At 35.2% G+C, this 20,971-nt stretch overlaps 2 protein-coding genes across 2 annotated transcripts in view; one reads left to right on the top strand and one right to left on the bottom strand.

Moving 5' to 3' along the window:
- The window catches only part of LOC144962389 (dnaJ homolog subfamily C member 21-like), a 54,649-nt gene that overhangs the window by 17,586 nt on the left and 16,092 nt on the right, over nucleotides 1-20,971 (bottom strand). The window contains exons 7-11 of the mRNA XM_078895276.1: nucleotides 20,306-20,356; nucleotides 17,657-17,736; nucleotides 14,511-14,620; nucleotides 13,140-13,257; nucleotides 12,278-12,601 (exon numbers count right to left, since the gene is read on the bottom strand). Of these exons, the coding sequence (XP_078751402.1) occupies nucleotides 12,278-12,601; nucleotides 13,140-13,257; nucleotides 14,511-14,620; nucleotides 17,657-17,736; nucleotides 20,306-20,356 (683 nt within the window). The remainder of the gene's footprint in view (nucleotides 1-12,277; nucleotides 12,602-13,139; nucleotides 13,258-14,510; nucleotides 14,621-17,656; nucleotides 17,737-20,305; nucleotides 20,357-20,971) is intronic.
- LOC144962388 (uncharacterized) lies at nucleotides 615-9,360 on the top strand. Its single transcript, XM_078895275.1, has 3 exons — nucleotides 615-1,233; nucleotides 3,138-4,154; nucleotides 5,559-9,360. The coding sequence occupies exons 1-3, from the start codon at nucleotides 865-867 to the stop codon at nucleotides 8,616-8,618; spliced, it is 4,446 nt and encodes a 1,481-aa protein (XP_078751401.1). The 5' UTR covers nucleotides 615-864; the 3' UTR covers nucleotides 8,619-9,360.

Raw genomic sequence — 20,971 nt, 5'->3', positions numbered from 1 at the left:
GTATTCAAAATTTTAGCCAGAAAACTGGTCCTTCAAATGTCAAAAATTCTCAAACCTGGGACTGCCCGAAAGTCAAATGTTTGAGAGTTTTTGACAAGGTGAGGGTCACTTTATACGATCAATATTTGAAGGACGAGTTTTCTGGTCAAAATATTAAAGACGTGTTTTTCCAGATTACGGCAGGACACAAAGTGTTTGTATTTCTGTGGTGTAAATTTTATTGTTTGTTGCTATTATTGCTTATTGCTTTGTTTTTTTTTTAATAAGTTTGTTGAAACGTTCACTTTGAGGACCACAATGGGTAGGGGGAAGGAGGGGAGGGAGGGGGGGGGTAAAGAATGAAAGAAGGATCGCAAGCAAGTGTCAAAGCTTCATAATCAAGCGTGTACCAGTCAACAAAGTTGCACAATAACCCAGTCTATTCCTGCAAGGAACAATGTACAGATAGCAGAAAGGAAAGGCAGGGCGGATTATGTGAACAAGAGAAACCAAAAGTCTCAAATTACAAATCGTGTATGTTTCTATCTTCGCTGTCCTGACAAGTCAAGTTGTCTGGTCAGAAGCTTCCTTGTGTTTTTTTGTTTTTTTTTTTCACGGAAAATCCATTTGTGGTCGGTAGAAGATTCGGTAGTGTCACTGCAAGAAGCGTGTATGATTTGTATCTTTCCTCTTTCGTTGATGTTAAGTCAGTTCTTACTGTGAGATCATATTCAGGTTCTCGTGAATTCAATTTGTTACATGATAATGGAGATTTAATTAACCGAGGCACTAACAATGTAATCTGTTGAAAGTACATCAGACGTTTCATTTTCCATAGCTTTGATTAAGACGAACAATTTTAATTCAATTAGTGTTTTTCGTAAGATGGGCAAAAAGAAGAGATCGCATGTGAACAATGTTGGTACTATTATTGCTCTAATCCTTTTGTTATTTTCGGGAAGTGTTCACATGGAATTGCCAGATGCATCTCTTGGGACTGGAAATATTGCTTCAACACTAGGTAATGGAGGCAATGAATGGAGTAGTCTTCAGCACTCTGCTCGTGTGGGTATGGAGGGAGGGAGACAGACTTCCGGCAACGTCAGTTTAAACCAACTGGCAGAAAATCTCAATCGCCTGGAAGGAAATTTGGCCAGCCTCATCCAAAGTTTCCTGTCGTTGCAGAGATCGGTGTTTAATTTGGAGCAACTACAAGAGCTTCTCGTTCTTCTCCTTGAGGGCATTCTGAAGCAGGTATACTCTTTTTATTCATAGAGATACAAATAGCTCACGTGAGCAATTCTATCGACAAAAGGGACCTTCGTCATATTATGTTGTGAGTTTGATACGGTGATATTTAGAATCCCACAAGGATGAATCAAATCAGTAGCACTTGTTGTTTTGTTAATTTTGTATTATCCTGGCTTTATTTAAATAAAAGCTACACTTTCTTCGCAAAATAATTACACCCCCCCCCCTCCCCTCTTTCCAACGATAGCCCAGCCAAAAAGAAATCTCCAAGTTGTGTTTAACGTCGTCGTGATCAATCCGTTTTATGTTATTGACACGGCGGGACTTCCATTCATATATCGTCTGTAGTAGGTCTATAAAAAACATCAAATTAACATCCGAGGTCTTTTTTTTTTTTAATTAAAGAGTTTTACGGTACGTGCAACACAGTTAGGTTATATCAGCGCTAGTAAAAAGGAAGAAAATGGGGTAGTAAAAAAGTTCTAGAATTAAGATTAAAACATCCAAGAAAAAGTAAGACAAAGTGGAATTAGCTTAAATAGGGAACAGATGTACATTCCAAGAGCACACTTTCAGAGTACTTAGTTTGAGATCACCTAAAAGTCTAATCCAGACATAAGCACAGCATCCCACCAAGAGGTATACACTCAAACGCTTATAAACTATTATTAATATATTCAATACACTTCTTTCTTTTTTTTTTAACCAAAAAAAAAAACATAATAATACATAACAAATTTACAAGGAAAAAATACCATCTCCCAAAACTCTGACAATATATTTGACTGTTTCCCTCCCAGATAGAGTATCCGGCCAGGGCCAGGACAAAACCAAGTAATCTCATTCCAAGACACGGACAGAAAGCTGCTGGAAATCAAATATAATGGGGAGAAGACACAGTTTGTGCCTCCGCCTCCTTGCCCACTATGGGAGGTCAGGAACCCCACCCCAAAAAAAAATCCGAGGTCACAATTGTTTTTTAATTCAATAATAATAATAATAATAATAATAATAATAATAATAATAATAATAATAATAATAATAATAATAATAATAATAATAATAATAATAATAATAATCAGGTGTCACCACCGGGATTCGAATCTATCAAACTCCAAGCGAGAGTTACCAGTATGCCCTCGGGGCAGCGCTCAAATTTTATGCTATCACTTATAAGGCGAACCTCTTTTGATTGACAGCTCAACTCGGATAATAGTTTGTCCTCGGTCTTATAAAAGAAACTCAGTACTCCTTCATTTTCAGAACATTCCCACCTTTGTTCTCACAGATTTGAAATGTTGTGGGGAGACGTGAAAGTAGCTACCTTCATTTAGAAAACAAAACATCCAATTAGTAGAATGTTAGCGATGTTTGGTATCGGTGTAGGTATAATAAATGAGTACCATAAATAAAAGAAAGATGCGGAGAGAATTTTAAAAACTGCCGAAAATCAATGAAAGAGAATTGCTATAAAACCCTAGTTAAACCAATACTTGCTTAGTTTGGGAGCCACATTATAAAGGCCAAAGAGAAAAGTTGAAAAAATCACAGAAGTTATGCTATAAGACATGTTAAAAAGACTAATCATTCATTTGGTAAAACAGATGCACATGTGAAAGAATTTAGGATGGTTACCTCATCATGAAGTGACGACTTGGATTAAAATAAAAACTATTTGACGGCTCACATAAATCGCGGGCGGTTTTAACTATATATTCATTTTCTTGAGTTGAAGTGATATATAATCGGGGAGTGATAGACTGACCTTCTACCCAATGGAAAACGGAAATAGTCAGTCTTCTTTCTTTCTTTTTTTTTTATTGTTTGTTTGGCTGTTTAGTTTGATGTTTTGTTTCATTTCTTATTCAGAGAATAATTGTTCACACTCAACTTCTGTACCATTTCAGAGTGGGAGCATGGACCAAGGCGGCGTAGTGAGGAATCCATCCACATCCCAGCCGACCAGCTCTACATCAGATGAATCTCTAGATTCCGACGAGGATCAGGACGGCGTAAATAGTGCCGGGATTGACGAGGACGGCGATGATAATGATGGCGAAAAGGGTCACGGTGGAGGTGGAGGAAGGAACGGAGGAGAGAAAGGCGGTGCTGAAGGAAATAGAAAGGGGAAAAGAGCAGGGGGAGGAGGAGGTGAAGGTGGTGGTGGACAAGGAGGAGGAAACAGAGTGGGAAAAGGAGGAGCTGGAAACGGCGATCCAGGTGCTGATCCCTACGCAGCGCTCAAAGATATGAACACACCTCCAACGACATCTCGCTTCCGCCCGACTCAAAGTGAAAACCGGGTTCCAGTCGAGGAAAAAAATAAAATGGTATCTAGAGAAGACGATCTTGATAACAATTACGCTGGGAGTGAAGAAGACAATAGTAGAGAAGTGACCGAAAGTGACGAAAGTAATGAAAGCGATGAAGGAATGCAAAGGTCGAACAGAGTGCGTTCTAAGAACACGTTCCCTGACGAGAGAGAACGAGTCAAGCCGAAAAAACCGCACATCCAAGAACCACTCGTCACATTCGCCGCTCAACTCGAATCACGCCTGAACGACATGTTACAACGGCTAAATTATCCAATACGCCACGGCCACAACAACATGCGAATGGCTTTGCTGAGGGAACCGGACAACAGACCGTTTTTAATCAATGCAGGCGAATCCCCTATGGCACCACCGCCGAGATTTGAACCCCTCGAGATTTTACCTGCAACAACGAACGATGACGAATTGATTCAAGACCCGGGCGATGTCCAACCCGTTAGGATCAAACTCCAACGCCAGCAGATGTCCCCTATAATCAGCCACGGCGGTCCCAGGGTGGGACCCGAAGACTTCTCCTCTCAATTCATGGAAAACTTGGGTGGGGAAGACAAAGTCGGCGCCGAAAGTCTCAACGAAAGGTCAACAGGAATGGTAAGTTGAGCATGATTCCGTTTTAGAATGACTACCTTAATCATAACAATTCTGTCTGAATTTAGAATACCATAAGTTTTATTTTAAATGACAAGAACTAAACATATAAGTTATAAAAAGGTAAATAAATTTGAAAAATCAATCACTTTAACCACCTAGCAATAAATGTCTGCTTCATCATCATCATCATTGCCTCGACACCAAAACATCACAGGAAGTATGAAACAACACATAATCATAAATAATGATCACACACACTTCCCGTGGCATGAAACAGTACTGAAGAAATAAACTATAATTCTATATAATTTATATATATATAATATAATATATATATATATATAATATATATATATATATATATATATATATATAATTTATATATATATATATTAGCGTCATCGTCAATTGGTGGTCATTCTTATGAAAAACAAGAGCATTTAAATGGCGCATTACTTATGTATGAAAAACTAGAGCATTAATATGGCGCAATACCCACTGAAGTGCTCAAAGCGCATTACAAGGGGTCCCAGACCAACAGTAATACAAAAAATGTAAGACAAAACTTATCCGCTAGGCGATAATAATTTTTTTCCAACAGAGACAACACTTAACGACTAGGTACTCATTTTACAACTGAGTATGGTGAGAGAATGTGGGTAAAGAGCCTTTTCCAAGGACTAAATCATGCAAAGCTCAGAGCGAACTCGAACTCTGGACCTTCCTGTCCGAAGCGAGTGCCATACCACAAGAGCACAAAGATTTCTTTCTTATTAGTGGCAAATTGGAACCAAAAAAAACAAACAAACAAAAAAAAACCCGAAAATAAGTCTTCCAGACAAAAAATAAAAACAATACCAAAAAAACCTCAAATTAATTAATTTTTTAAAAATAATAAATAAACACCAGCAGTCTTATTCCTGAAAAAAAAAAGACTAAGAGGGAGAATAAAAAAGGGAGTGACAGGCGATTGTTTCGTCGGATAAGAAATGAAGACCCAGGCCACGGACAGAAGAAGATGAAGGATTGTTATTGAGAGCCTGTGTCATAGTCCCGCCCCGTGCTCCACAAGGAGCGAAGAGAAAACAGTCAAGGGAATGAGGCGGGTGGAGGCGGTGAGATGGCCTCTCGAACCCACAAGGGAAGGTCGAGGTTATGTTGCTTCTAAAACGGTGACAAATGTCAGCTAATGTGCGAGTAATAATATAATAACATTACTGAGAACGTTAAATAAAAAGAGGGGGCTCATTACGATTTTCGTTTTCAGCTCTTAATCACATAAACCTGAGGGATATCGCACTTTTACGCACTTAATGATTTCTGACACACTATGTCTTAGTATGGAAAATGAAGAATAAGGGTGAATACCATCCTTAATAATGCATTTGTTATTTTCCTCTACAGATCAACAACATGGTGCAGTTTGGTCAATCGGGCCAAGTTCAACCGCCCTCCATTTTAACAACGCGTGCATCTCATCCACGACCGGAAACACTCCCTAGCCTCACGGAGAGACGTCGAAGGCAGGCCAAGGCCAAACTGGCCGCTACTTCCCAAACGTCATATTCAGCCATTCCTGTATCGAATGATAAATCACCGATACAAATCTCATTTTTAAAAGCGTCTGTGGACGACACTTATAATACGACACGGCAGCTAAATTTAACTAACTACAATCGTGCGTTAACTACGCCCACCACTCAAACGACACTTATGACAACTTCCAGTGACTTCGATGCCCTCATAGCGAATCTCTTGAATGATTTAAGCCAACATCTACAACAACAATACCTCCACCATAAACATAACGCCTCATTGGGCAAAAATATAGATAGAGCTGTACTGGAACTCAGTAACCTTATCTGGATACCATCGAGTACAACAGAGAAACCTCTCGTGATGACCACCAACACAAATTTGACAACTCCACCAAACCCGATAAGGGAAGTGCCCAAAATATCTACATTAGGATTAAGTGAAATAATCAAGAAATACAACAATAATACACCAACCTTCCAACCACTTGATAATCAGACAGATCATTCTATTGACGTCGCTGGTGCTCAGATGGATTACACTTTTCACAACGACAGCGTTAATCTTGTAACATCAACAGAAATACCCCTCAATGAGAGTGTCAAGCCAATTAATACCAGCTCTGGTTCAACAAAATTTGATCATGTGAAAAACAAAACAGCGGCAGGTGTAAACACTCAGGTGAAAACCAAAGAATGGGATTGGCTAAGGCAAATACATCAGAGAAACGCACAACAAAAATCCGATGTAGAGTGGCTTATTGACACATTATATACTTTGTCACAGATCTCAACTTCCCCAGATGAATTGAAATCCATACGTGACAGAGGGAGACACCTAACTAATGAATTGAATAATGGCAATATGCAAAGTCAGAATGAGAAAAATATCCGACTTAATGAGGAGTTCAACTCCAATGATGACTCAGTATCGACAGAGTTAGAAGACTATGATGGGGAAATAGCCAGCACTGAAGACATCTCTGAAGGTGATGAAGAGATGAATTTGCCCATTGATGATATTCTTCCAACAGTCAGTCCGAAAGTAGAAATTCAGATAGGTGCGAACACTAAAGAAATAGAAAATAACAGGGCTGATTTGCAATATTCAAATTCTATTTTGGGCAAAACAAATGAGGAACTAACTGACCCAAGTGAGATTGACATAAATGACGTGGGCAGTGACTCAGATATTGCCATGAGTGATGAGGATGGTTTTGAGGAACTTGGAGATGTTGAAGATGAAGCATCGGATGACAGTATTACAAATGGTGAGAAGACTGACGAGCAGAAAGAAGAATATAAGTCTGCGGATGATGATGCTGGCTCTGTTAACCAGGACAAGAGTGACATAGAAAATGAACCACTGTCTACAAACAAACATATCAACGACGATATGTACCAAGACTTAGTAGACCAAGAAAACAATTATGAGACAAAATCGAGCCAGGACAACAAATACACCAGAGACAAAACTTCGGAGGAGAGCACTGAGGATACAAGTATAAATGAGGATAAAACTGACGACAACGAAGAGAGCATAAATGAACAGTCAGATGAATTATCTAGTTTAGAAAGTGTGGACGTTGATGATGATCCATACGCTGTAAATGATTTTACAAATTTACACAGTAAGAAACTGGAATTATCAAAACAACACATTGATGCCATAGAACCAATGTATTTCACCACACACATCATAGACAAAAGGCATGCACAACACAGATTAAGGCTACTTCCACCTCAAGCATTACACCAAGTCTATCATACAAAAGTTCAATCTCATAGGAGAAGAAAAAGGCAAATTCCTCCTTTCTGGGATTTCCTGCGTGTAACCAACAACCATCAGCCCAATGGTCAACTTGGACGACAAAGATTTGATCCACAACCAAATCTTGGTTTAGATCTAGCAAACACTTTTTCAGCCAATCTCAACCAGCAACAAAACCCTCTACTTAATCCACCTCTAATCAACTCACAGCAAGGCCAGTCTGTTTTACAAAATTTACAGACAGGACAGCTTCCATCACCAAATCATGAACAAGCAATGTCTGCCCTACAACAATTACAATTTGGCAGCCCTTCTCATGACACACTAGCACTTGGCTCCCAAACCCAGGACCAGACCTTTCGCAACCCTTCCCTCCCAGCTTTAAACCAGCAACGACACCAAACAAATGGGTTCTGGCCATCGTCACCCCTATCAAACAATTTCCCATTCCACCCCCCAATAGGTGGATACCCACAATACCACGGTTACAATGGGGGATTTCACTACCCACAGTTTGGATACCCAGGCCACACAGGCTCCAATTACGAACCAGGAGAATCCCCAGCAGCTGAAGCCGCTGCAGACATGGAAGAAATTTTGACCAATTTATTCAATCGGTACTGGGAAAACGTTCGGAATCTCTTCACTACAAAAGGACCTTCAACTACTCCTGAGGTAGAATTTGAAGGCCCGATAACAACAGCACCACCAACGACTACTACTACAACAAGAGCAACAGTTACAACAACTGCGATGAGAAAAACAGTAAAACCCACAACAATAACAACACCTATGACAAAGAAACCGACTAAACCTGCAATAACAGTACAAACGGTACCTGCGACAAGTACATCTAAAATCACATCCAACTCCAGCTATTTGTTGTCAGTGTTAAATGACACCCATGGCCTTGACTCAAATAATACTGTCAATACAACCAATCTTAATTCAACAATGATTATCAATAATAGGACGTTGGATCAAACAGTAAATGCATCAACGATCACGCCTAATATAACGTCAGCTCCCATTTCCAGAACGTCATCATCAGTCACAAGACTAGCAACAATCCCAGTCGTCCCGCCTAGTAGAAGTAGCACATATTTATTCAATTTGATAAAATCATTAGAAATGATGACTATGAAACCAACTCTATAAAATTTGTATAGTCTACGCTAAGCATCCTACATAGCAATTGGTAATACAGAGATAATATCAATGAACTCACAAAGGCCTGTGAACATCCTTCAATGTCAATCTTGGTTACTTTGAAGTAAATATTTATGTTTATTGAAGGAATATTTATTTGTCTTCATGGGAACAACGATCTTTTTATTAGATATAATAGAGAAGCAGCTACTTTGATATTCCATTCCAAGATAAAAGCAATCTTGCAAAAAAAAAACAAAAGAGCTAGCAGATGGTATGAATGAATCATGGACGACAAAATGTATGCCTAACTGGAAAAAGCAAGATTTGAAGGACAATTCACTTTCCAGGGTATTGATTGACTGTTTCTGAATCGGCCATTTCCGATCTTTAAGACACTTATTACCATTTTCAATTATCTCAGTTAGTTTCTTTTTTTTTTTTTAATTAATTAAAATGTCAATAAAACCAACGAATTGAGAAAAATGGTGACAAAGATTGATAAAGATTCTCAACAGTTTGTGTCTTATCCGTGCTTTTCCCAGGCGGGCACACAAATGACAGAAAGGATGGCTGTTGAACATATAAATACATCAAATCTTCTTTGTGAATCACTCACATACTGCTATATTTTTACAAGAGCTTCACGATTGGAAAATTCATATGAACAAAAGATGTCATTCTAAGTGAACACTTTAAATAGTATGCAAGCCTGGTTCATTAAAGTAATGTACATTGAGCAAAATTGAAACATTGGAATTTGTTATTATATATATATATAATGTGACATAATGAATTCCTCTGTTCAATCATTAACGATTCTATTCAATAAATTAAAATGGCTTTTATCAAACACATAAACTGACATTATTGACTTTAAAACGTGCATTGGTGGGCAATATAGCATTGGGGCGCACAATAATTAAGATGGAGACAAAAGGGACCACACATTCCTGTCATCATCATTTATTCTTTTCTTTTTCTTATCATCAATTTCTTATATGTGTGTTAAAAAAAAAAAGATTAATAAAGACAGCTTCAAACACAACTTAAATATAAATATTTAAATATTGTTTAGATGGTTGTAATGAAAGTGGGATAAACGCTAACAATTCATACATATCATCCTACAGTTTATCTTTATTCTTAACTTTGATACAATGTGTTATTAATGCATTGCTAGCTTTGCAGTGAAAAAAAAGAGAGTTGGTAGAGAAATAGTAAAAAAATCCCAACAAATTTCAAATTTTTCTATTATTTGCTGGATAACTTTTCTTTACCTTTTATCAAACCTATCTTTTAACACAAAGGATTAGAAACCATACATGTTATTTACTTATGTAATTATATGGCACCGGATTCACTTAATTTTATGCTGTGTTAAAGCAATTACAAAATCTGGAACAACACATTTATATTTTCTAATGTCAAGCAATTAATTAGGTGACTTTTTAGAAACATAATTACAAAGATTTTAAATTCATCTTTGTAATAAACATCAAAATGGCTCTCTTATTTTTATTATTGTTTTCTTTTCTTCATCATTGTCACTCAACAACATACTCGCTTTAATAATTCATTATAATATTATTTTAAAAATATTTTAATGAAAAAAGTAATAAATTATTAAGATTTTGCACTTTTTGGTGTTGAAATATTTATTCAATAAATTCTCAACGAGGTATTCAAATCTAGATTTCTTCACGTATACACTTATAATTATAAATAATGTAGTAAGTAGTCTTTCAGAGCTTTTAGGCCCATCCATCAGGAGTAGCGTGAACCGGACAATAGCAACTGATTGCTACCCTTTGGATAGGACGCTATGTATCACAAAATACTTTCCACCAGATCTAACAGATCCAGCTACCCAATCACTGTTGGGTGGACAGGGGGTGTCGGGGAAAAAATCTGGACTTTAACCAGGATTGGTCTCTGTCTCTTTGTGTATGAAGGGAGTGCTTTACCAATTGAGGTTTTGGTACTCCCAACTTAATATCCAAAAGTGAAATACGAGTTATTTCAGTTCTAAACATGTAAACCTAAGTGTACTTATGTGCAGGTCAGATAACCCAAATTGTGTAATTGAAATACTCCAAAACAATGTAAAATATTGTTTATTACAACAATATTGAAATAATAAATGCATTTGGAAAACAGACCTGCAAATATGTCCATGTGGGTATTTACCCATATTTAAGGGACTTCGTTATCTAGCTGATTTCAAATATAATTTTGGTTGATGCAAAAAGTGATTTTTTCTTTCAAGGGAGGTTACATGCACGTGAGGAATGTAGTTATATAATATATGGATTAGGATTGCCTCCCTTATGCCAAAGATTTGGTTGCATTGTGTTCAGTAAGGAGACCCGCAATATCAATAATAGACCTTGACTAGTACAGAGCCTCAGGGTAAACATCTGAAGTCAAAGACTCAAAGACGCGCAAATCATTTTTAATTTTTAAAATATCAAAAAGAAAACAGTTACATGGAAACAATTCTTTGTAGCTTAATTGTAGTAGTGAGATATCAGACGCTATAGAATGAGTTGTTTACAACAAAAATAAAGAAAATAAAACCTCTCTTTTCCAGTAATTCAACTTCATTTCCTGCTTGTTTTTAAAAATTTTGGTTGAACCAATTCTTAGTATATTTTAATTTCAATGACCAATAAACTAATCATACATAGATGCCATTAAATCTAGTTTTGTTCAATTACAGGAAGTATTTAAAAATAGTAACATTGTTTGCTACCCTTTTAATATGTTGATTATTTTCTGCCTGACTGGACTTAGATGCAGCTAACCAATATGAAGGATCATTTTTAAAAATTCCATACAGATTTGATCCTGGTTTCTTTAGGTTTAATGCAACAATTCTATCAATAACTGAGTAATCAGGACCCAAATATAATCAAAAATTCTTAATCATTATGACTTTGGATTTTGGGAAAACCTTTTAGCAAAAAGACGTCCCTATTATCCTTTGTTAAAAAATGTACGAGTTCTACGCAGCTGCATTGGGAACTTGTTCGAAATGTCAAACGGAGGAGTCCAAGAAATAATCTTATACTGATAAGCACCTAAACCTACACCTATTTCATACTGTACAAATTTCCTGTCAGGCCTCCTTCTAGTACTAGCATTTTTACAATGTCCATCATTGCCTGCAGCATGGATATGTGTGTTAAGTGCCTCACCCAAGGATACAACGCTGGGGCCAAACATTTGTACAAGACTCCAAAGCGTTCTGTCACTGACACCACGAGCCAGGCTCATAATATTTTTAACAACAAAAGACTAATGGTGAAGTTACTTCTGCTTTATTAGAAGGTAAAACAATTGTGAATGCTGATAAGTCTTCCATGAGGAAGTTTCAGCTTGAAAAAGAAGAAGAAGAAGAAGAAGAAGAAGAAGAAGAAGAAGAAGAAGAAGAAGAAGAAGAAGAAGAAGAAGAAGAAGAAGAAAAAAAAGAAGAAGAAGAAGAAGAAGAAGAAGAAGAAGAAGAAGAAGAAGAAAAAAGAAAAGAAGAAGAAAAGAAGAAGAAGAGAGAAGAAGAAGAAAGAAGAAGAAGAAGAAGAAGAAGAAGAAGAAGAAGAAGAAGAAGAAGAAGAAGAAGAAGAAGAAGAAGAAGAAGAAGAAGAAGAAGAAGAAGATTTCAAACTCACCTAAAAAGCTGCTCCTCCTCGTCAGATGATGATAAAACATCTTCATCTTCTATATTTTCATCAATACCATTCTCAGTGTCCTTATCATTTTCAGAAGTAGCGCCCTTTTCCACATGTGTCTGTATTTTATCATCCTCTTCATCATCAGTGTCCTCAAGATCATTAACTTCTCCATTATTAAGTTCATCATTATCATCAGCATCTTCTTTGTCATCATCATCTTCATCACTATTATCATCATCATCATCATCTTCTTCTTGCATTTCCTGTATTAACTGTTTGACCATTTCTTTATGCTTTTTAGACTTTTCATGGTTTAAGCGTCTGAAAAAATCAATAAAAATTAAAATTAAAATTAGTCACCGAGGATAAAATATGTCAGATTTGAAGTTTACACATCGAAAAGCACTGTGCAAAAACAGTTTAGCATTCCAAGTACGGAAAAAAAAATTACCATTTAACTTGAAATGGGTAGCGTAGAAAATCACACATGACAAAATGAGCAAATTCGTCTTAATTTATCTTTTGAAAAAAATTACAAAAAGCCTGATTTTTTTCAAATCTTAGTCGCAATGCATTGTTGCTTCATAAAGTTAATCCATCATCATTGCCTTAATCCATCTCTCAAAAAAGTAGAAATCATAGTCTTCAGCAGAAAACATGACTTAAAAAATGTTTTCCCCCCTTTTGTTCTCTTTCACTGCATTCAAAAGGTCAGCAAGGAGAGAAAGCAATGTTTATAATAAATAAAAAGATTTAAGTTTTCCTTTTGACAGGATGCAAAGATAATAAAAGTTCTCTTTATCATATATAAAGACCAACATTGAGTTGACATGAGTCATCCCATTCTTCTCTGACTTACGCTTTATTACTCTTAAAAGTCTTGTCACAAGCAACACAGTAGAGATCATCACTTATGAAAAAGTCCTCTGCCGCCAAAGGATCATTACAAGATTCTGTCCCCAAGTCTAAATCATCATCTGAAAATAAATGATATTATTTCAAAAATATTTTAAAGGGAATGAATAATACTTTGGGGGTCCCAATGGCTTAGTTGGCAGAGCACTCACTCATTTTTTTAGACCCCCTTGTCCACCCAGCAGTAATTGGGTAGCTGGGTCTATTGGAGCTGGTGGAAAGTATTTTACGATAGAGTCCTCTCCAAAGGATAGCAAGCTATTGCTATTTTCCGTTTGATGCTATTGAAACTGGGATAAATTCCAGCTGTATGGGCCTAATGGAAAGAAAGATAAAGTGAGTAAATGTGACTCATATATAAGGAATATACATGAGTCACATTTACTCACTTTATCCTTCTCTCCATTTTATTAGCTCATTTAGGCACTTCTAGTCTATGGGCCTCATGGTTCTGAAGGACTACTTTTGTCCACCTAGCATTGATTGGATAGCTGTGTCAATTAGATCTGGTAGAAACTACTTTACAACAGAATAGCATCCTATACAAAGGATAGCAAGCAATTGCTATTGTCCGTTTCACGCAATAGAAACCGGGTTAAACTCTATCTCCATGGATCTATTGGCTCTAAAGGACTACTTTTCTACTTTTTTAATATAACATTTTGCAGATTGAATTCAGAAATAATTTAGCTTAATTAGCAGAGCACTTAACTCAAAATTTAAAATTTTGATTTGGTCCGACAGTAGAGGTAGTGATAATGGTAAAGTGGTTATGTTCATGGTCGTAGTGATGATGTGTGTGTATAAATGGTAATGATGATGAAATGCAGGTGGTGGTAGTGAAAGGAGCGATAGTCATAATGATGTTATGGTGGCTGTTTAAATGATAATTATGTTTTTAATAATTCTTAACTCTTGAATCCTAAACCTTTATTATTATTATATTTGTTATTTTTCTTATCCTCTTTACATTTTAAAAAAAATTTATTACAAATATATTAAAAAGTCCAATACCATTATCAACCCAAAGTAAGTTGATTTATTTATAGGTTCAGATCTTCATTAAAACTGTGTCTGCCATAGAAATACTTGAAAAGAGTCTTAATAAATTCAAATAAATGATAAAACAATTTAAGAGTCTTCAACAGGATTCAAACCTACACCTTTCAATTCAAAACCCTTGGACCCTCATATTTTTAAAATGGTAATTTTATAATTCAAAAACAAACTTGTACTGTGAAAAACACTTATTTTTTTTAATGGCGCTTCTCTCTCAAATCTACGTAATCATGTATATATTTTTTTGTTGAAATACCTGAGGAAGAATTGCCAAAGTGATCATCTAAATGAGCCTCAAGAGCTTCCATCTCTCTTTCTAAACCTGACATGGCTGACCATTCTGCCTCTTTATAATTTGCCATTTTCCTGCAGATGTAGATCAGTTAAAAATGTATGAAAAGATAAAGATATCTGAATGAATTACATTACAGTAAAGAAATCTTTTATCAAAGTCAGAATATTGTAGATAATATAGATTCAAGAATGAATTTTAAACATAAGATAATATACAGATGGTACTCTAAAGAAGTTGTTACAATCTTGATCATTTGGACCTTTGCTACCTAGATGTCTCAACATTTAAAGTTTTTCTCAGTTGCAATAATTGTTCCTATCTTTTGGTGTTGATATCATGATGATAACAATAACAATAATAATATAATAATAATATAAAATAATAATATAATAATAATAATAATAAATAATAATAAATAATAATAGTAATAGTAATAATAGCAATAACAACAACAATAATAATAATAATAATAATAATAATAATAATAATAATAATAAATAATAATAATAATAATAATAATAATAATAATAATAATAATAATAATAATTGAGGGCTCTTTCAGAAATAACCTAAAAATGCCCATTGCTCAGCAACCAGTGGAGATTTTTTAATTCTGTAAACGACATGATATTCCTTATTTCCTTACGGATATTCCTAGAAATTATGAAGTGCATCATTTTGCACAATGAATTTCTAGACGATTTTAAAGATGGCGGCCCACCTTGAAACTTGGTCAAAGGAGGAAATCAGAGCTGTCATACGTTTTTTGAACTCCAGAAGTCTGAATCCTACCGAAATTCATAAAGAACTTCAGAGTGGATATGGTGAGCATGTTATAAGCCGTACACAAGTCTATCACTGGTGTAATTTGTTTGAAGCCGGCCATTCCGACTTGACAGACAGGGAAGGGAGAGGGCGTTCGATAACTGCGACGTCAGAAGACAATGTGAAGCGAGTTGATGAGCTTATTCGTCAGGACAGGAGGTTGAAACTTCATGAAATCGCAAGCAGTCTTGAAATTTCGGAAACTTGTCTACAGAAAAGTCAGCGCAATATGGGTTCCTAAGCAATTGACAGACAATCATAAAGAACAAAGATTGGACATCTGCAGGGAACTTTTGAGAAGAAGCAAGAGCTCACGCAGGGTTCACGGGCATGCTGCCAACGCCGGCGGAGACTTTCTAGGGTACGATGTGACTTTTCTTGACAGCATAGTCACCGGTGATGAGACTTGGTTGCACAATTGCACCCCAGAAACAAAGCAAGATTCGATGACATGGAAACATCCATCCTCACCTGTCGCGAAGAAATTCAAAGTCATGCGGTCAGCAAAGAAAATAATGGGAACTGTTTTCTGGGACAGTCGTGGTGTTATTCTGTTCGAAACCTTACAACCTGGAGAAACAATCAATGCTGCAAGGTACTAACAAACTCTTGACAAGCTTAGGGAGGCCATTCGCAGAAAGCGCCCAGGGCAGTTGACCAACGGGGTCATTTTGCAACACGACAACGCTACACAGCACGAGTGACGCAAGGTTGGCTAGAGAAATATGGATGGGAGATTTTGCCACACCCACCACACAGTCCAGACCTCGCACCATCTGATTATCACCTCTTTGGGCCACTGAAACGTGAGCTGGCAGGAAAGCGCTTTGATGTCGATGAAGAGCTTGTTGACCATGTGCGGAAATGGCTACAAAACCTTGACGGAAATTTCTTCCGAGAGGGTATCTATTCCATGGTGCGGCGTTGGCAGAAGTGTGTCGACAGACTTGGCTGTTACGTAGAGAAATGAAGGACGAGTCAAGGTATGAACAAGTGCAAGAATTTTGTTGATAGCATAAAAAACGTGGATTTTACAGGCATTTTTCGGTTAATTATGAAAGAGCCCTCGTAATAATAATAATAATAATAATAATAATGATTGATAATATAATAATAATAATAATAATAATAATAATAATAATAATAATAATAATAATAATAATAATAATAATAATAATAATGACGATGATTGATAATAATAGTAGTAATAATAAAATAATAATAATAATAATAATAATAATAATAATAATAATAATAATAATAATAATAATAATAATAATAATTAATAATAATAATAATAATAATAATAATAATAGTAACAATAGCAATCTATACCATTGGTCATTGGACATAAGATCATTTAAAAGGCGTTTGTGGACACACTTTGTACTGATGAAATAATAGTTTAGACTTTAGAATATTTTCATTGACAGAGGTTTATGTTACAAAAATAGGCACATGACATGTTCCATTTTATATGTTAACAAAGCAAAAATCATTACCCAAATTCAAATGGAATGCGATTTAAAGTTAATAATATACGTCTGTTATTGTACAATTGATTAATCTCTAATCCATATCACAATTTCTTTATAATAATAATAATAATAATAATAATAATAATAATAATAATAGTAATAATAATAATAATAATAATAATAATAATAATAATAATAATAATAATAATAATAATAACAACAATATTAAAAATAAAAATAACAACAATAATAATAATAAAATGATGATCATACTGTCATTGAGGGTCCCGACATCTTAAGAGGTCAAAAAAAAAAATCCTTCAGAGCTATTAGGCTTGAAGTTTATCCCGGTTTCTATAGCATGAAATGGACAATAGCAATTGCTTGCTATCCTTTGGATAGGATGCTAGTCTATCGCAAAGTACTTTCTGCCAAATCTAACAGATCCAGCTACCCAATCACTGCTGGGTGGAAGGGGGGGGGGGCGGGTCTGAAAAAATATTAACTGCACCCGGGATCGACCTCAGTCTCTTTGTGTGTGAAGCAAGTGCTCTACCAAGTGAGCTATCGGCACAACCTCTCAACTTAACTCTTTTCTCCACCCAGCATTGACAGGTGTGCAACTGGGTGTGTTCCATGTGGTTGGAAGCGCTTTGCAATAGACTATTAACTGTTACGGACTATTTAACGTTACAGAAACTGAGGTTAACTCTAGGTCCATTGGCCTTATGGCTCCATAGAGCTATTATGAGTGATAAAGATAATTTTTTTAAAATGACAGATCTAATAGAGGATCAGACATACCGTTTTCTTTCTAAGATATCCTCTTCCCTCTTTGCTTTGGATTTCTTTTCAATTTCTGCTGCTCTTTCTTCCATTTTTTTCTATTTATCAAAATTTTAAAATGAAGACAGACAATATTGTTAAACTCTTAAAATGGTTTGAAAATTTGAAGAAAAAAAAAGAAATTATTTGTAAAGTTAATATTAGGGTGGTTTCACAATGAAACACATGCATCTTTTTTTTTTAATTCTGTCTGGTTTTTTTTCTAAGGATTTTACAAAGCCTGGATAATAATTGATTTTGCAAAATCCTGTCTGAGTTATTGGCAACTATTTTAATTCTAAAATTGTATGGCAATTTATTCACATAAATTGTATGAGCTTGTTATCAAACTAAGTAGCAACAGTTCGAGAACATAAACATGCAAGATTCTTTATAAAATCAGTTTTTATAACAAAACAAAAGAAGCCTGAAACTGAGGACTGCAAATTACATTGAGTCATCCGTGCCATATATAATATATATATATATAATATATATATATATATATATATATATATATATAATATATATATACTAAATTATATATATATATATATAATAATATATATATATATAAATATAACGAATTAAAAAAAAATAATATGTTCCCTTTGTTTATCCCATAAGATAATTTTTCTTCCAGGCCTTTTTACCAGATAGATCATCAAAGCCCTGGCTTTAGTTGTTTTTCTAAATCTTATAATAAGGGTTTTACGCAGCACCATTTCAAAAAGAGAAAAAATCTAGACTTACAAATAAACGCATCCAAAGGAACATAAGACAAAGAGATGTGGTTCAAAGAAGGAACAGAAGTTCGGTAGAATCCAAGAGCAAACTATCAATGTACTTATTTGAGATCACCTAAAAGTCTCATCCAGATAGAACTAAAGAATCCAAAAACCAATACTACACCTTTGGTTGTTTCCCTCTCAGCAAAGGACTCTGACCAGGGCCAGGACTAAACCAAGTAATCTCATTCCAAGTCAAATACAGAAAGCAACATGGAAAACGAGCTATAAGGGAATAAGAGACACAGCAACAGTGACCTCCCAACCCATCATGTGAGGTCAAAAGACCCCATCCAGAAAGCCTGGCTTTAGCTACAATGCAGTGCTGCACAATGATCAATGGTCCAAATGATCACAATGCTACTTAAAATAAAACAAGGTTAAATAACCTAACATAGCTGAAGAGTGATGCTAGTTCATAACAAACAAAGGGACGAAAAATTAATGTACTTGTTTTAAGAACAATTAATGAAATGAGGATAAGATGTACATAAATATGTCTTTCTATGTTTAAAAAAACATTTTTGAAATAGGTGAACAGAATGACTTATTTGACCAAAAACCCCCCCAGAAATTTCAGTAATCTTCACTTACAAAGAGGGGTTTATTCAATAAGAAAGAGCAACTGTGAAAATAGCTAAATTTCAACAAATAAACAGGAGAATTGGAAAAGGTTGCGCGATGTCCCGGACACCCTCTCTCTACTACAGATACTACAATGATTTGTTTGCATATGGGACAATAAGAACAGGGATTGGTGATCACATTATTAACAACAATATATAAGAGACTAACCCTGCCTCGGTAGCAAAAATCCAACAGCAATTGAAAAATCTGCTGGTTTGTGTGACGAATCAGATCAAATGAATGGTCTTTGTATGAGCAAGGAAACACAGATCACCATAGAATGTAGAGGGGGAAAAGATACCATCATATTCAAAATATTTAAAAGGCACATCATTTAAAAGACAGCACCGCTTAAGATACAATAATAACATCTAATACATAATGCAATAACAAAATGGACCGAACATAGGAGAAACAAAAACAGTTTCCAAAACCATCTGCTCACCCTGATCAACATCAGATTTTTTCTCTCTCTTTATCTCACAAGAGAGAAAATTTTGAAAATATACATATAACCAATGAGACATTTTCTTTATTACTATCTCGCAATAGAGAAAATGTTGAAAAAATACATATAACCAATGAGACATGGACATGTCACAAAAACAATGCACAAAGACTAGATGGAAGCAACAGAGATATAGTTCTACCAACCAATTCTAAATTGATGTTTTGGAGAAACAATACACAACCAACCTTTCAGTGCTGCAAGAAATATGACAAGTAAAGAGTTTCTTAACAAAAATTATTCAAGTGAGCAATAGGGTAAATGATTCTTCAAATAAAATAACACTAGTGGGACTCAATTCAGCTTGGATTACAAATCTACTTTCCCCCTCCCACTAAAAACCAGAACAAGAAAAATTAATTTGACCACGAAATTTCAGATATCTCAACTCCATAAATATGACCTATATTTGAAGATTCTACTGCTATACTTTTTCAACAAAAATGTCTCAACTTAGCCAAAAAAATTGGTATCAATTGAACACACAGGATTAGAGCTGGCATTTCCACAGATTCTCAATAAAGATGAATCTTTCCCCTTAATGTTTGGATTAAATGCTTTCAACTCCACACATAGGAAATATTTTCAATCAAGATGCAGCCAAAATTGTCTTTATTTACTCAACCAATGACGCAAAAAAGAGTGAATAGCAACATTTTTTTTTTTTAATTCTGAACTATGAATAAGACTAAAATTATTTGTTACCTTATAAGCTTGGACTCTTTTATCCCTTTTTTTCACATATGCAACTAAGTTCTGTAAATATAAAAAAAAACATATATAAATTTCAAATAATGCTGCACTTTCAAAGCTTAGTTTACAATATTATGATCAACGGCAATATCATACTCTAAGGGGAAAAATTTAATCCAATTTCATCCATAAAATATCTGAGATGGCTCATCCAGTGTTGTATTTTTGTAAGATACATTCAACCATTACGTTCATTTTCAAAATTGCATGAAATTGTATTCATCAAGTAATTTCAAATGAAATGGTGAAATCAAGCTAAATCATTTTTAATGGCCAAATACTAAAAATAAATTGTCGATTAGTTGCTTAGGAGCATAACATGAATATCATAACTAATGTACATCTGTTGTAAAATCTTGAACTCGTGGCTGTCAAGGCAAACAAGTGAGCCGACTATTCCTCTTATTTTTCACTGCATGAGGTGGTGCTTTGTATAGTGCCAAAAATACTCATTTCAGGAGCAAATAAACCTACAGGCCTGTAAATGGTTGGTGAAAAATTGTCTGAACTTTTTGAACACGCGAAAATAGACACAATAGGACAAAAATATGGATTAATTAATAAACACAACAAAGATATGACACGTCAATTGACAAGTCAAATCATGTCACATTCCCC

The sequence above is a fragment of the Berghia stephanieae genome, chromosome 1 (genome assembly GCF_034508935.2).
Source record: "Berghia stephanieae isolate SIO BIC M18660-M18661 chromosome 1, UCSD_Bste_1.3, whole genome shotgun sequence".
Lineage (NCBI taxonomy): Eukaryota > Metazoa > Mollusca > Gastropoda > Nudibranchia > Aeolidiidae > Berghia > Berghia stephanieae.
This window is presented reverse-complemented; position numbering and strand designations above follow the sequence as displayed.